The sequence below is a fragment of the Pogona vitticeps genome, chromosome ZW-PAR (assembly GCF_051106095.1).
Source record: "Pogona vitticeps strain Pit_001003342236 chromosome ZW-PAR, PviZW2.1, whole genome shotgun sequence".
NCBI classification, from domain to species: Eukaryota; Metazoa; Chordata; class Lepidosauria; order Squamata; family Agamidae; genus Pogona; species Pogona vitticeps.
The window spans coordinates 925,427-939,660 of record NC_135800.1 but is presented as its reverse complement, the minus strand read 5'-3'; the positions used below and the strand labels follow the sequence as shown (position 1 = coordinate 939,660).

General features: G+C 52.6%; 1 protein-coding gene across 3 annotated transcripts in view; it reads left to right on the top strand.

The window, feature by feature from the left end:
* The first annotated feature begins 366 nt into the window (after window positions 1-366).
* Window positions 367-14,234, top strand: part of GPSM1 (G protein signaling modulator 1) — a 28,224-nt gene continuing 14,356 nt past the window's right edge. The window contains exons 1-9 of one of the 3 annotated variants that reach the window (XM_072984690.2): window positions 367-512; window positions 7,752-7,973; window positions 8,220-8,355; window positions 8,943-9,085; window positions 9,767-9,890; window positions 10,291-10,406; window positions 10,830-10,985; window positions 11,677-11,785; window positions 12,096-12,222. In XM_072984690.2, coding sequence (XP_072840791.2) covers window positions 445-512; window positions 7,752-7,973; window positions 8,220-8,355; window positions 8,943-9,085; window positions 9,767-9,890; window positions 10,291-10,406; window positions 10,830-10,985; window positions 11,677-11,785; window positions 12,096-12,222 — 1,201 coding nt within the window. In that variant the 5' untranslated portion in view covers window positions 367-444. Of the gene's footprint in view, window positions 513-6,288; window positions 6,772-6,873; window positions 6,997-7,751; window positions 7,974-8,219; window positions 8,356-8,942; window positions 9,086-9,766; window positions 9,891-10,290; window positions 10,407-10,829; window positions 10,986-11,676; window positions 11,786-12,095; window positions 12,223-14,234 lie in introns of those variants that run through there. The other 2 variants (XM_072984691.2, XM_072984692.2) reach the window with 2 other exon arrangements.

Here is a 14,234-nt window from a genome sequence, read left to right as displayed (position 1 = left end):
CCCCCCCAGGGCGCGTGGAGGGCTGGGCTGGATGCTCTCGCGGGGGTCCCTCCCAGATGATGATGGCGATGATGGACGCGGGCCTGCGTCTGCAGAGGGCGACCAAAGGGCCCGCCCCGCTTCGTCTGGAAGGCCGGCGGTCCTGACACCGCCGGGGGGGGGGTCCTGGAAGGCAGCTTTGGGCGGGGGGGGGGGACGGGACCGGCGGCTGTCGCTGCTCGCCCCGAGCGTCCCGCAGGGGGCGCCTGTGCGGGGGTGGGGGTGGGGAGGGAGGGAGGGGGGAGGGGGCTGCGACGTCATCGCCGGGCGGGGCGGGGCCGGTGGAGCGGGGACTCCCCCGCCAGCATCTCCGCCCGGTCCGCGGGTGCGGCCCCTCCGCGGGTCCAGGCGGAGGAGGAGGAGGAGGAGGAGGAGGAAGGGGGCCCGCTCCCTGCGCGGGTCCTGATGGAGGCGGCGTCGGCGTCGGCGTCGGAGTCCCTGCCGGAGCCCCCCGGCCAGCGGAGGCTTTCCAGGTGCCCGGAGGGAAGGGGCGCGGACGGGGGGGTCCCCTCCTGCAGGGAACTGGGGTCGGTGGGGGGGTCCCAGCCTGCAGGCGTGGGTGGTGGGTGGGTGGGAGTCTCTCCGTCTTCCCGGGTGGCCTGTTTGGGGGGGTTCCCCGCCTTGCCGGGTCGGGGCGCGCGCGGCGATCGGGAGACCCCCCCACCCCACCCGGTCCGACGGGGCGGAGGAGGCGCGTTGGGGATGCTGCGGGCCCGGTGGCGGTGGCGGTGCGCCTCTTCTAGATGGACCTCCCTCGCCCCCCCCTCCAAGGCACTCTTGGCTCGAGGGGGGGTCCCGGCCGAGGGGACTCTCCTCTCCTTCCTCCCCCGCCCCGGTTTGCGCTCAGAGGGGGGGCCCCCCGGCCGCCGCGCCCCCCCTTTCTGCGCTCCCCCGCGCATCGGCTCGGATTTGGCTCGCCCCACCCGAGGGGCTCGTCACCCCCAGGCGCTTTTTTTTCGGGGGGGGGCTCTATTGGCTCTGCTCTGCCCGCTTCAGCGCCTCGGGTTGCCTCCTGGGCCTATTGTTCTGGAAAGAGCCGGACTTGAACTCGCGACCTTCCGCCCCCCCTCCAGGCGGCGCGCACTGCGATCCCGCAAGACCTCTGTTTTGCGCGTCCGGGGGAATTCGAAGAGCAGCGAGAGCATCACCACCGCCACCAGGGGCGCCCTTGCAGCTGGGCTCCCGGGGGCCTCCGGTGAGGGACCCCCAACAGGTTCTGGGGCTCCAGAATTCTGGACCTCTTCCATCCTGACCTGGGGGGGAGGCGAGTAGAGATGGATGGGCAGAAACCGGAAAGAGGATTATGGGTCTCCTGCCCCCCCACTTTATCTCAGAGCCCCCCTGAAGTGCCTCCAGCTGTGCCCAGGTTTGCCTTGGGACCCCAACATTGCCTCAAAAAAGAATAAAGGGGGGGGGAAGGATTGGATGGCGAGCATCTGACCTCTTTGCACGACGACGGGGTTGAGATCCAGGGAGGATGCGTTGGGCAGGCTGGCTGATGGGAGATGGAGTTGGTTGGGTTTATTGCCACCCCGGAGGACAGAGGCAGAAGGGAGGGGCTCCCCTTCAAAGTAAAGACGTTTTGATTCAACTCTCCTTCCCTGGAATTTTTAAAGCAGAAGTTGGATCAAGGCGGCTTTCGTTGTGGGTCCCCTGCTTCACCGGTGGGGTGGACTGGATGACCCCCTGGGTCCCTACCAGTGGTAGAGTTTTGAGATTCTGTGAAAAGAACCGGGGGGGGCAGGGCTGATGCTTTGGCCTTCCACTGCCTCCTCCATCCATCCGGTCCCAAGCCTGGTCTTCTTAACTAACCCGAAGGCTCAGGAGGGCTGGTCGTGAGGCCAACTGGGTCTGTGTGACAGCGCCTTCGCTTTCGCCCTCCTGGCTGGGGTTGCAGAGGACCGGGAGGGGCAGCGGCCGCTATGCAGCTGGTCTCTAGGAAAAGATCTAGAAAGATACATTCATGGCACAAAATAGACAAGATGTCATCTGTGCATTTAGGGGAAAAAAACCCTATTTCTGACCTGTGCCTTTTATCAAAAATTCCATCACCCCGTAGTTAGCTTTCATAGGATTCCTGTGTTTGTCGGACAGCGTAGGTTTTGGCCAAGAGCTGCCTCGGTTCTGGGTGGAGAATTTCACCCAGAATTGATGTGATTTGAGCTGGTATAGCCCCCCCACCCTCCGTGAGCTCCTAACATCTCCAGGACTGTTTCCTGGACGGTGTGGCTCTTTAAAAAGCACGCTGGGGATGGAGTATTAAGTTCCTGGAATGTGGGACGCTTGGGAGGAAAGATGTGGAGAGGAAATTAAAACTAATGGCCCTTTGGGAACATTGAGCGCCGGGGTGGAAAGGGTGGGTGGGTGAGGAGAAGAACGCCGGCAGCATTTTTGAAAGGCAACCCTTTACTTAGGGGATGTGAAATTATAGGTTTTGCTCAGGAAGCTGCAACTGCGTGGTGATGCCGTTTCTGGCGTTGTCGTCAGTGGCCAGGGCTTACGAGACTGCAGGCAATATAGTGTGCAGGGTCCCATGATGCTGGAATACTAGACTCGTAGAATCCTAGAATGATGGAGTCGGAAGGGCCCCTCGAAGGCCATCCAGTCTGACCCTTTGCTCAAGGCAGGGATCCCAATCCGAGCAGATTATGGACCGAGGGTGGCCCAGTTTTTTCTCGAAGGCCTCCAGCGTTGGGATCACTCACCCCCCCTCCCGAGTTTATTGTTTTTGTTATCGTACTGCTCTAACAGTTGAGAAGTTTTTCCTGACGTTCAGTTGAAACCTGGCTTCCTGTCCCTTGAGCCCGTGGTTGCATATCCTGAACTCTGGGATGCTGGAGGACAGATCCTGCCCCTCCTCTGGAGGACGGCCTTTCAAGTCTTTGAGAAGGGCTGTCCTATCTCCCCTCAGTCTTCTTTTCTTAATGTTTCCTAGTTTTGTTCCCTTTCTGTTCTACTTCACAAAAGAAAAAAGAGGCTCTTGCCTTCATCATCCTCTTAGAACGGCAGAAGTGGAAGGGACCCTCTGGATCATGGGCTCCATCCCCTGTCCAGGACGCCCCGGGGGGGAATTGAACTCCCAACCTTGTGAGCTGAAACACTTGCTCTACAAGGAGCTGAAGCATCCACATTTTTTTGTATTACATAAAAGTTTCCTTTACGAATTCCAGTTCTTGGGTAGTTTTATCATCCGAGTTTGTGCCAATCCCGCATTTCCACTAACCGCGACTTGTTTTTCCTGATCTTCTCCCAGTTCTCTGCTGTTATTTTTTCGTTCTTGCATATTCGGCTGTTTCAGAAGGGAGCTTTTTAATACAGAGGACGGGGTGGGGTGGGGGTGGTTTGGACAAAAGCTTCTACGTAAGCCAAGAACAGAGTAAGCATTATAGTAGAGGAGCCGTCCATGGAGTGTGAGCCTGCCAGCATTCCTGGAAATGTGTTGTACAGGGAGAGCAGGAAACAAAGGGGGCATTCATGCAAACTCTTATCCTGAATTTTGGTGGGCCCTGGCTTATCACGAATGCGTTTCTGTGCTGATACAGGCGGGCTGTTTTGTGCCTGCGTGACTCTTGGCGCTTGAAAGGCGAGCCAAGCAAACCAGGAACCAGAAATTTATCCAGTCCTCCACTCCTTGGTCCGTGACTTGTTGCTCGCAAACAACCTTCAGTTTGCCAGCCAAGAACAAACTCTGGTTTTAGAAGATATAGCTGCTGTGTTAATTTATGCTACAGTATCAGGCAATTTTTTTTTGAAAAGTCAAAGGTGTTGTGGCACCTTGAAGTCTAACGATTATGCAGCAGGACCCCCTTATCCATGGGATCAGCGTCCGCTGATTCACTTACCGATGGTATAAAAATATTAAAAGAAAAATCCTAGAAATATCGATTTCTAAAGATGAGGTTACCAGAAGAGGCCACGAGAGGGCGCCAGAGACCATGGATATATAGCATTGGCTAGAGAAATATATTTCCACGATGACATTACCAGAACTGGCCACGAGAGGGAGCCAGAAAACATGCAATGTATAGGATTTACTTGCGAGGCAGCGTCAGACTGTCGTTTGGGAGATGCAACGCCAGTCCCTATGGAGGACTGGGTGATCCTGGGCCACCCTTCTCGAATCTGCTCCACAGGGTTGGCGTGAAGGTAAAAGCAGGTGGAAGGAGAGTCAAGTATCCTGAGATATTTGGAGGAAAAGCAGGATTGAAGTGCAAAATAATAATAAATGCTCAGGGGTGTGTTGTTTTTAAGTTCTTTCTCATTCCTGCATCCAAGATTTGCTATAACTGGGGGGAAAACTATGTCCCTGTTCTAGCAGGGAAGGTACTCCGAATTCTGGAGCCGCAGGTGGGCGAACGGGCCCAGGCCGGAGGGCATTGGGTACCTTCGGATGCCGGCAGACCCTGCTTGGCCAGGGGGCGAAAAGTGGTTCAGGCTCTTATCGTCACGAACTGCCCAGATTGGATCTGAGCACCGCAGGGAGGAGACACTGGGAGAAGCCGTCCTCTATCATTATGTGGTACAGAGTCCGACCGCATGCGATGTGGACGGATGTGCAGGGCCTGAACAGAGCGTTCCAGCCCGGATGAGAGGCATCGTTTCCTGGCAGCCGGCGCTTGGCAAAGAGGCCTCTGCAATCAAGGTGGCGTTGATGAGAGCCAGCTGGTATTTGCAGACTCCTGCCTCGGCGTCCCCAGTTTTTTTTTTCTTGCGGCGTGGGGTGGGGGGCATGCGAAGCGTGGCTGAGCATCCCCGCCGTTTTCTGACCCTTCTCTGCATGTGAGAGACATCGAACGGCCGTGTATCACCGCGCTCAGCGCTGCGGCCACCAAGAACTCTTGCGTGGAGCAGGTGGCGATTCTGTGAGCCTAGATCCTGAGTTGACCTCAGAAGAGTTGGGAATATTTCACTTTGCCCGGGTGTTGGGGGCTGAAGAGGTGGCAACACCGCCATGGCGGTGAAGCAACCATTTCTTGATGCGGCGGTGGGGGCTGCCATGAGCTCAGGGTCCAGAGGTTGCAGATGCTGAACGGTGGATGAAGGGCACCCCAGATGCTCACCTGTGCTGAAGGACAGAAGTGAGGCTTCCACCTACCTCAGTGGTCCCTTCTGCCCCCGGGGGCTTCCTGATGCTCTTAGGAGTGTTGGAGCGGGAGGCTTTCCTTGCACGGAGCCTGTCTGGTCAGCTTCTGTAGTCAAGAAGACGCCTGTGTCTTTTGGGGACCTGGCCACACAAAATTTCCAGCTGCAGAAGCACCGCTGAAGTGAGACAAGCAGGATTGATGGCACCCTCGTTCATGGGGCTGATGGACTGGAGAACCTCTGCAGCTGGCTTCTAAAAATATGTCCATGTTGGCCACGGGGTTCGATCACATGTACCAGATGTTTGGTTTTTTTTTTAAATGCTTCCCTGCCCAGTGACCTTGGCAACCTGGCTCCCTAGAAGCGCCCCCCCTTTCTTTTCTGGACTGCTCGCTTGCATAACTGATTAATTACTCGTCATGTGCCTCTTTTGCTGCTGGCTGTCCAGGGCGGTGTTTGCTCAAAGCAGCCAGAAGCTGATTGAGGTCAATGGGTTCGGGGCGGTAATTGATCCCCGATCGTTCAGTCGGTGTCCGTGCTGCTTTGCACCCAGCTCTTTTGCTCGGCTCTGAGTTTTCTGTGCAGTGGAAAATTTAAAACAAAAAGAAGAAAAGGGAGAGATGATGAGGACATCAAGTTGCAAATGCTGTGAACCGCAGCAGACCAAAAAGAGAAGAAGATGCAGCCACGCGGCTCGCAAACGCATGTGACAAATTCAATGTTGAGGAGAAGAAAAGAAAGAAGTGCAGAGGATGGGGTATCTTTCCATGGTGCCCACACATTTAAAGAATTGATTGCCCCCTCTGGAAACCGGTTTTCTGCAAGGGAGGTGCCATTACCAAAAAGGCCCTTTCCCTGGGGAGTTGCCTGCCTCGCTGCAGATGGTAGGCAGGATGGACAGCAAGATGGCTCGAGATGTGGTTTTGGAATGCAAGCAGGTTTACATGTGTCGAAGCACAGAACGGTGGAGCTGGAAGGGGCCCCCAAAGGCCATCCAGTCCAACCCCCCACTCAGGGCGGCAACCCAACTCAAAGCAAATCGGACAGAAGGTGGTCCCATTTTCTCTTGAAGGCCTCTTGCGCTGGAATGCTCACCACCACCTCCTCGTTGTACTGCTCTAACAGTTGAGAATTTTTTTTCCCTGCTATTCGCCCGAAATCTGGCTTCCTATATTTTGAGCCCATGATGACGGGCCCTGTCCTCTGGGATGATGGAGAACCGATCCTGCCCCCCCTCTGGAGGACCGCCTTGCAAGGCTTTGAAAAGGGCTCTCCTCTGTCCCCTCCGTCTTCTCTTTTCCAAACAGCCCTTCACCGTTGGGGTTGTGGGGCTTTATTTAATGCAGCCTTGGGAAGGAGCGGTTGTCCCGAAGTCTTCTTATTCCATTCCATTTCTATCCTGTCTTTCCCTAACCCGGGAACGAATTGGTTAGCAGAAACCTTAAAAAAGAAAGAAAGGGGGAAGGATTAGAGCACATCTTCTTGCAATCCAAACAGAGAGGAAAAAAAGGGTAGCTATCTTCTCTGTAGGAAACAGAAGATTCATGCGCTACTCCAGCGGCTGCACCCCTGGCAACAGACACGTCTCGTGGCCTTGAATGACTAGGAGAGGGAGGAGGTGATGATGAGCATCCGTTCGCTCCATTATAGGTAGGTCTGGGATTCTGCAACAAGACAAGACTCGAGGCGGGGTGCCAAAGGCATGCATTGAGCGGCCACTAGATATCCGACCGATTCAAAGAGAAGGCTGCCAATACCTGGCTGTAACTCATGGCCGAGATGTGCCGCAATCCGGTTGAGAGGAGGCCTGCCTCTCCAAGGACCAGTTGCTAAGAAACAGCAGCGCAAGGAAGCTGTTCTCTCCATGGCCGACATGTGGGTTTCCCGTAGAAATCGGCCTGGTTGCTGTGGGGGGAGCAGGGCGCTTAGCCTGGAGAGGCAGCTGGCAGGAATGCTGCTTGGGTTCCAAAATTCGATTTTATGGCACAGAGATTTATTCCTGGGCTCTAATTTCTGCGTCAGTGACGTGCTCCCTATGGTGACCTTGCAGTGCAGCCATAGGACAACGGGACCCATAGGATCTCTGGAGGTGGCGAGCCCTCCAACGCAGCAGGCCTTCAAGAGAAAACTGGACACCCCCCTCCATCCGATCTGCTTCGATTTGGGTCCCAGCCCTGAGCAGGGGGTTGGACTTGATGACCTTCGAGGCCCCCTTCCGACCCCATCATCCTAGGATTCTAAATGTTATAAGATTGCCCTTCCGGGCATAGTTTTCCCCCAAGTGGATTTTAGCCTTTAATTCTATCCCTTGTAAGTCTCTGAACAATGTTTCAGGAGCCAAAAATAAAAAATATTGTTCGGTATTTGATTACAGCAAATAAAATCCACGATGTGCACTCGGCGTTGTTCAAAATTTCGAAGTAAAGCCAATTCAAAGTATTGTCTGCAAATTATTTTCTTGGGAACGCACATGAATGTTTTCAGAACAGCCCTGTGGCGTAGACCTCCTTTCCTGGATGTTCTTCAAATGCAGACCATGTGGATTCTATCCGTGTCTGCTGAGAAGCCCCAGGGTGGTCAGTAGCGCTTACTCCCCAGTAAATATACTTTCCTTTTTTTTTTTTTTACAGGATGGAGTCCTCGTGCTTGGAGTTAGCCCTGGAGGGAGAGCGATCGTGCAAAGCCGGGGATTTTAAAGCTGGCGTCGTGTACTTTGAAACCGCTGTTCAGGTGGGGACGGAAGAGCTGAAAACGCTGAGTGCCATCTACAGCCAGCTGGGGAACGCTTATTTCTACCTGAAGGAATATACCAAAGCTTTGGAGTACCATAAACATGACCTCATCCTTGCCAGGTAAATGTCCTGGATCTGGAACAGTGCCATGATTTCTGATGATTTCTTGGGGGGAGGGGGAATCCTTGGCTCAGTAACACGATGAGCAAGAAGGATCTTGGAACGGTTGTAGATCGTGAGCCCACAGTGTGATGTGGCTGCATAAAAGGCCAATGTGATTTTTTAAGGATGCGTGAACAGAAGTCTAGTCTCCAATTCCTACGAGGTTACTAGGAAACGCTGGGAATCTTCTGGTTATTTTCCTAGAACCATCGGGGATCGCCTGGGAGAAGCAAAAGCCAGCGGCAACCTCGGAAACACCTTGAAGATCCTGGGGCAGTTTGACGATGCGGTTGTCTGTTGCCAGAGGCACCTGGAGATTTCTCAGGAGCAAGGAGACAAGGTATTGGGGAAGGGTGTGTGTGTGTGTCTCTGCCTGGCACTCAGAACAGGTCGGGGGAAGAGGGCAAGCCAGCTGGAAAATCATAGAAATACCTTCTGATGAAGAAAGGTGGATGCCCCCCCTCCGCCAAATCATTTTATTTCACTTTTGTGGCTTGCATTAACTTTTTTTTCTCTCCCCAATTTTGTGCTCGGAATAGATTATTTAGGAAATTATAGAGGAACTGCTTGGTAGGATTGTCTTATACATACAGCAGGACCCCCTTTATCTGCGGGCTCAGTCTCCACTGATTCACGGATCCACGGTCTGAAAATATTAAAAGAAAAATCCTAGAAATATCTATGTCTTAAGCTGACGTTACCAGAACTGGCCACTCGAGGGAGCCAAAGACCAATGCTAGGCGTAGCATTCTCTATCATCTGCGTTTTTCAGTATCGGCGAGGGTGGGGCTTCGGACCGATCCCCGGACAAAACGTGGCCAAGACTTAGATAACCCTGCTTTGAGGAGATGCTAAGAGGTGGGGCCGTGGCCTTTGGGGAGAAGGGGCTGGAAAGAAAACTTACAAAATGAGTCTTCTTCTTTGCAGGTGGGAGAAGCGCGAGCCTTATATAACATCGGCAACGTCTACCACGCCAAAGGGAAGCAGCTTTCCTGGAGCTTGCTGCAGGAGCCGGGCCAACTGCCTCAGGAGGTCCGGGAGTCATTAGAGAAGGCCTCCGAGTATTACGAGTGAGTAAGAAGGACCGCAGGACTGCTTTATCCACGGGGGATCAGTCCCAAGCCCACCCACCCCGATGCCCGAAAACGTGGAGGTATTGAATGCTATCCATGGCCTGCTCTCTGTCTCCCTCGAGTGGCCAGTTGTGGCGAATACACCCTGGAAATACGTAGACGTAGACATTTCTGGGGTTTCGTTAGTATTCGTTTTATTATTATACAGTCATAGACCCGAAAATACAAAGATAAAAACATTATATAGGATATACAGAATATGTTAAGTTGTTAGAACATATCAGCAGTTTCGTTCATGTTTTTCAACGGATACTGATCCCGCAGATAGAGGGGGGGCCTTCCTGGACCTGTCACTTCCATCAGAACTTGGCGCATTACTTTTTTTTTTAAAAAAAATTCACTCCTTAAAGTTACTTTAAAAAAAATTCACTCCTTAAAGTGGATCAGTGGATAGTGATTCCCGCGGATAGGGGGCTTCTTGCTGTGGCTTTTAATTTGCCAACGGTTGTACGATGGTTGGAAATAAGGGCTAAGGATATTGTGTGCTGTCTCAGGGAAGCATAGGGAAGAAGTGGTCGGGGGGGGCATTGCATGGAAGAAATAGGTATAAATAAATAAAAGGAATGTGCCCGACATGGCAGGGAAGACGTCCCCATCTCTGTGACTGGCTTCTTGCAGGAGGAATCTGTCTCTCGTGAAGGAGCTGGGAGACCGAGCGGCTCAAGGCCGGGCCTACGGAAATCTGGGCAACACGCACTATTTGCTCGGCAACTTCAGCAAAGCCATCATCTTCCATAAACAGGTGACGCTGGGTCGTGTTTCCGGCATCGGTTGGCCTTTCCTGGCCTTTCTTTGGGGAGGGGCGGGTTGGGGTTTGCAGCTTCCAAGGAAAACGGCCAACTGCTGAAAAGTGAACTTGAGGAGGGGTGGACGCTTTCCAGAGACGGGCAGACGCTGCGGGTTTCCACCGAGACCGAACGGAGGAAATTGCACGGATAGACACCAACGGCAGAAGTTCGCTTAATAGCTTCCGTCGTGCCAAACGGGCGCTGCCCGGGCGCTGAGGGCCAGCTGGGTGGGGTGAGCTTTGCCCTCTCGGTTGCCCTGCCCGTGTTGGGGCCCCGGGGGCGGTGGGGGGGCGGCGGAAGAAGTGAGGTGGGTTTGCGGCCACATCGAAACGGATGTGCCTCCGTCCTTTCCAGCGACTCGCCATTGCCAAAGAGTTCGGGGACAAAGCCGCCGAGCGGAGAGCGCACAGCAATTTGGGCAACACGCACATCTTTCTGGGGAGGTTTGACATCTCGGCTGAATACTACAAGTAAGTGGCCTGCCGCCGGTGCGACACACACACACACACACACACACACACACACACACACACACACACACACACACACACACACACACACACACACACACACACACACACACACACACACACACACACACACACACACACTGATTCCCATATTCTGCAAATACTAAACTCAAAACTCCGGGAAATCCTATTGATATGTATTTCCAGGGCCCATGGACCAGAACGGGCCACGAGAGGGAGCCAGAGACCTTGCAATGGATAGTGTTTGATACATCTGCATTTTTCAGCATCCACGGAGGGCGGGGGTTGGATCCCATCCCCCCCCCCGGATACCACGGTCCTTCGGTCTCGGCAAGAAGGAAAGGGATTGCGGGTCTTTGTTTCCGATTGATAAGCTGCCCGCCTCTTATTTCTGACACGCAGGAAGACCCTGCAGCTCTCCCGGCAACTGAAAGACCCTGTGATGGAAGCCCAGGCATGCTATAGCCTCGGGAACACCTACACTCTCCTGGAAGACTACGAGAAAGCGGTCGAGTACCACCTGAAGCACCTCGGCATCGCCCGGGAGCTTGGAGACAGGTGAGCGTGGATTCGGGCTTGGATTCTGTTTCCGGCAAGAGCCCCCTTTCTGTTCTAGCCCGGAAGAGGCCGTAGAACCCTAGAAGAGTTGAGTTGGAAGGGGGACCTTAAGGCCATCCAGTCCAACCCCCTTGCTCAAAGCAGGACCCCCAGTTGTGGATGGCTACGGCCAGCAAGAGTCCGTTGACGCTCCGTTCCCCTTCCGGGAAGTTTTGTTCAGTAAACAATGACAGGAGCAACAAGATCATGAGCGTCATAATCTCCCTTGGGCTTTATAAAGCAGATTATTAATTTTTTTGCTTTAGGTCAAAGGTTTTTCTCTCCTTCCTTTGAGAATAATTCGGAATATACAGCCTTTTGAGGCCACTGGAGGGAGACAAAGATTCGATTTAGAGGAACACACTACCAGCTTTAGGGCGGGAACTATGGGATAGTATTGATGGCATCATTTTTTCCTAAAGTTAAATTAAACACTTCTGAAGCTTCTCCAGGTGGTTTTAAAATTATAGAACTGGACTGGTGCATTTCAGATGTGTTTTTTTCTAGATTATTAGCAACAGCTAAACTTCACAGAGCACCGGGGTGTGTGTGTGTGTTTCGCTTTTGAAATGGAGGCATGTTACAGCACAAATTTCTGATCGAATATTCGCGTGTGTTGATCTCCCTTACTGATGGCTTTTGGATGATGCAGACTGGGGGAAGGACGAGCCTTTTGGAGTTTGCAAAATGCCTTCATCTCCCTCGGGGACCACGAACGAGCTTTACATTTTGCCGAAAAGCATCTGGAAATCTCCCAGGAGGTAAATATATGTGAGGGGGGGCATAGGACCGTGGTATCCATGGAGGGGGGCTGGTTCCAAGCCCCCTTCTCTGCAGATGCTTGAAAACTGCAGAAATGTCGAATGTTATATATTGCATGGTCTCTGGCCTCCTGGCCGGTTCTTGTCAATGCACCCCGTAAATACATATAGATAGATATTTCTGGGGATTTCTTATTTAGCATTTCCAGCCAGCGGATAAAGGGAATCTGTGGATACTGATCCTGTGGCTACGTGGCCTTCCTGTATACACATTTACTTAAAAGTCAAAATGTTGTCTCACGACTTGCAGATTGGGGACCACAGTGGAGAGGCAACGGCTCACGCCAACATTGCCCTTCTGAGGTCAGTGTTGGGCTTGAAAAACAGAGGGAATGGCCCGGATCCGCCAACATATGGCGCTAGCTACGAAGCTCAGGGTGAGTCCCGTTCTTCCGGGATCTTTCATTGTATTCACTCCAGGGGGAAATTGTTGGACTATCCTTCAGAGTCCATTTGGGTAGGAGTGTGTAAAGGACGGCGCTTTAACCTTGAATGGAGTACTTGAGGAGGCGGTTGAAGGCATCTGCTTGGATTGTAAGCTGTGTAGATAAAGCTTTGCTCTTGATCTGAAGTGATTCTAGGCAAGAACGGCAATAGCGAGGGCTGGGTTCTCAAGAGGAGACAGGTTCCAATCGGAAGTACAACATGTAAGCGAACGTTCAAAAAATTAAATGGCCGAGAAGAAAGGAAGGGCCCCATTAGAGAGGAGGAAAGAAGGACAACGGCCAGTGTCAAATATGGCTTGACGTCCTTGGGTTTAGTTTTCAGAAGGACAAATTCTGGGGTTTGTGATCTTTTTTTTTAGTTCTGAGGCAGTGAGAGTATCTGCCTTTTTGTGCTTTTTTACTTATTGCTGCTTGTTTTGCCTCTTTGTTTATATCCTTGTTATTGAATTTAAGTTTGTTTTAATTTGGAACACCGTGTTGTTTTATGTCCGGCCATGGTGCTACAGTGAAATCTTTGTCCACCTTGTTTGCCCTCCTCCGAGGAGACCAAAGCCAGCCGACTCCACCCGCTAAGAGTACCTGGGGGGGGGGCAGAACAAGGCCCCCGTTGTTCATCTCAGTAACGGCCTCCGAAGCTCTCCTTCTCCGCCTGCGATGGGTTCTTGCTTCTGACCGGGTGTGTGTGCCCAAAACGGGGCCCTCCTCCTCATTCTTCCGTTTCGAGAAACGGAGCAGAGAAACTCAGCTTTAAGTACGTTGAAATAAAAAGGGAGCCGTGTCTCGTGGGTGCAAAGCACCAATGCAAGAGAAGGGTGACCACTGGGGGGGAAAAATTAAGAAATCATCATACAGTCTGCCAGCTTTTCGTGAGTCGGGACCACTTCGTCAGACGGGTACCGGTGGGAAGAACCGAAAAGTCCCGAATTTCGTGGCAGGAGGGGTTTTGCCGGGAAAGTTACTCCTAGATGTAAAGCCCCAAAGTTCTTTACAAGATGGAGTTCACTAGGAAAGTTACTCTTAGATGTAAGTCAGGAATGAGGCAGGCCGCCTTAGCGCTGTTGTTTTAAAGTTACGGTCAAGGCAGCTGTGGATGGGAGGTCACGCCCCAGTCCTTCAAACGAAGAGGGACGGGCCATTTACACACACACACACACCCAGGGTGGTGTAGTGGGTAGAATAATGGACCAGGACTCTGGAGGTCTGAGTTCGAATCCCCACTCGGTCACTGAAGGGTGTTTGCAACTGGTCAAGCCACTCCTTAAATGTCTCTCTTCCCTTGAAAACCCTGCTAGGGTCGCTACGAGTTGGTTCCAAGTAGATGGCACAGAACAAGTTCTCTTCACACAGTCATATTTAACTATGAAGTAAATCGGCACAATTCTGAGCTTTAAAACACTTTATTTGCTCATTTTTCCCATCACAAGAGTCTTCCCTGCCCCCAGACGGAAAAGGGCAGAGGCTGAAAAAAAATGGGGAATAAGGAAGAGATGGAGGGAGAGAGGAAGAAAATACCAATTTCTTAAATGATTGGATGATTCAAAGCATCTTCCAACACACCCAAACCGTTTATTTACTTTTTTTTAAACGGCAGGGATGAATAATGCCAGTCAACTAGGGCTATTCACTTGATGTTCTCCGGGAAGTTTCAGTTCGCTAGATTACAGACCTTGAGATTCCTCAGACAGAGCCAGCATTTAGAAATGCCCCTGAGGTTTTTCTGCTTGTCTGCTGCGCTTTTTGGTAAACATGCCGGATCTCTTCTACGACGTGGGAGGGTGGCGGTGGGGGCCCAGAAGGGTGGAGAGCTCACAATCGAGCATGGGACTCTTCCTCCCCCCCCCCGCCAGCTGAATCGCCTCTAACACATGAGTTTGCATGTGTTAGAGGCGATTCAGCTCGGGGAAACGGAGGTGAGGAGAAAGGCGAGATTTATTTTGACTTAA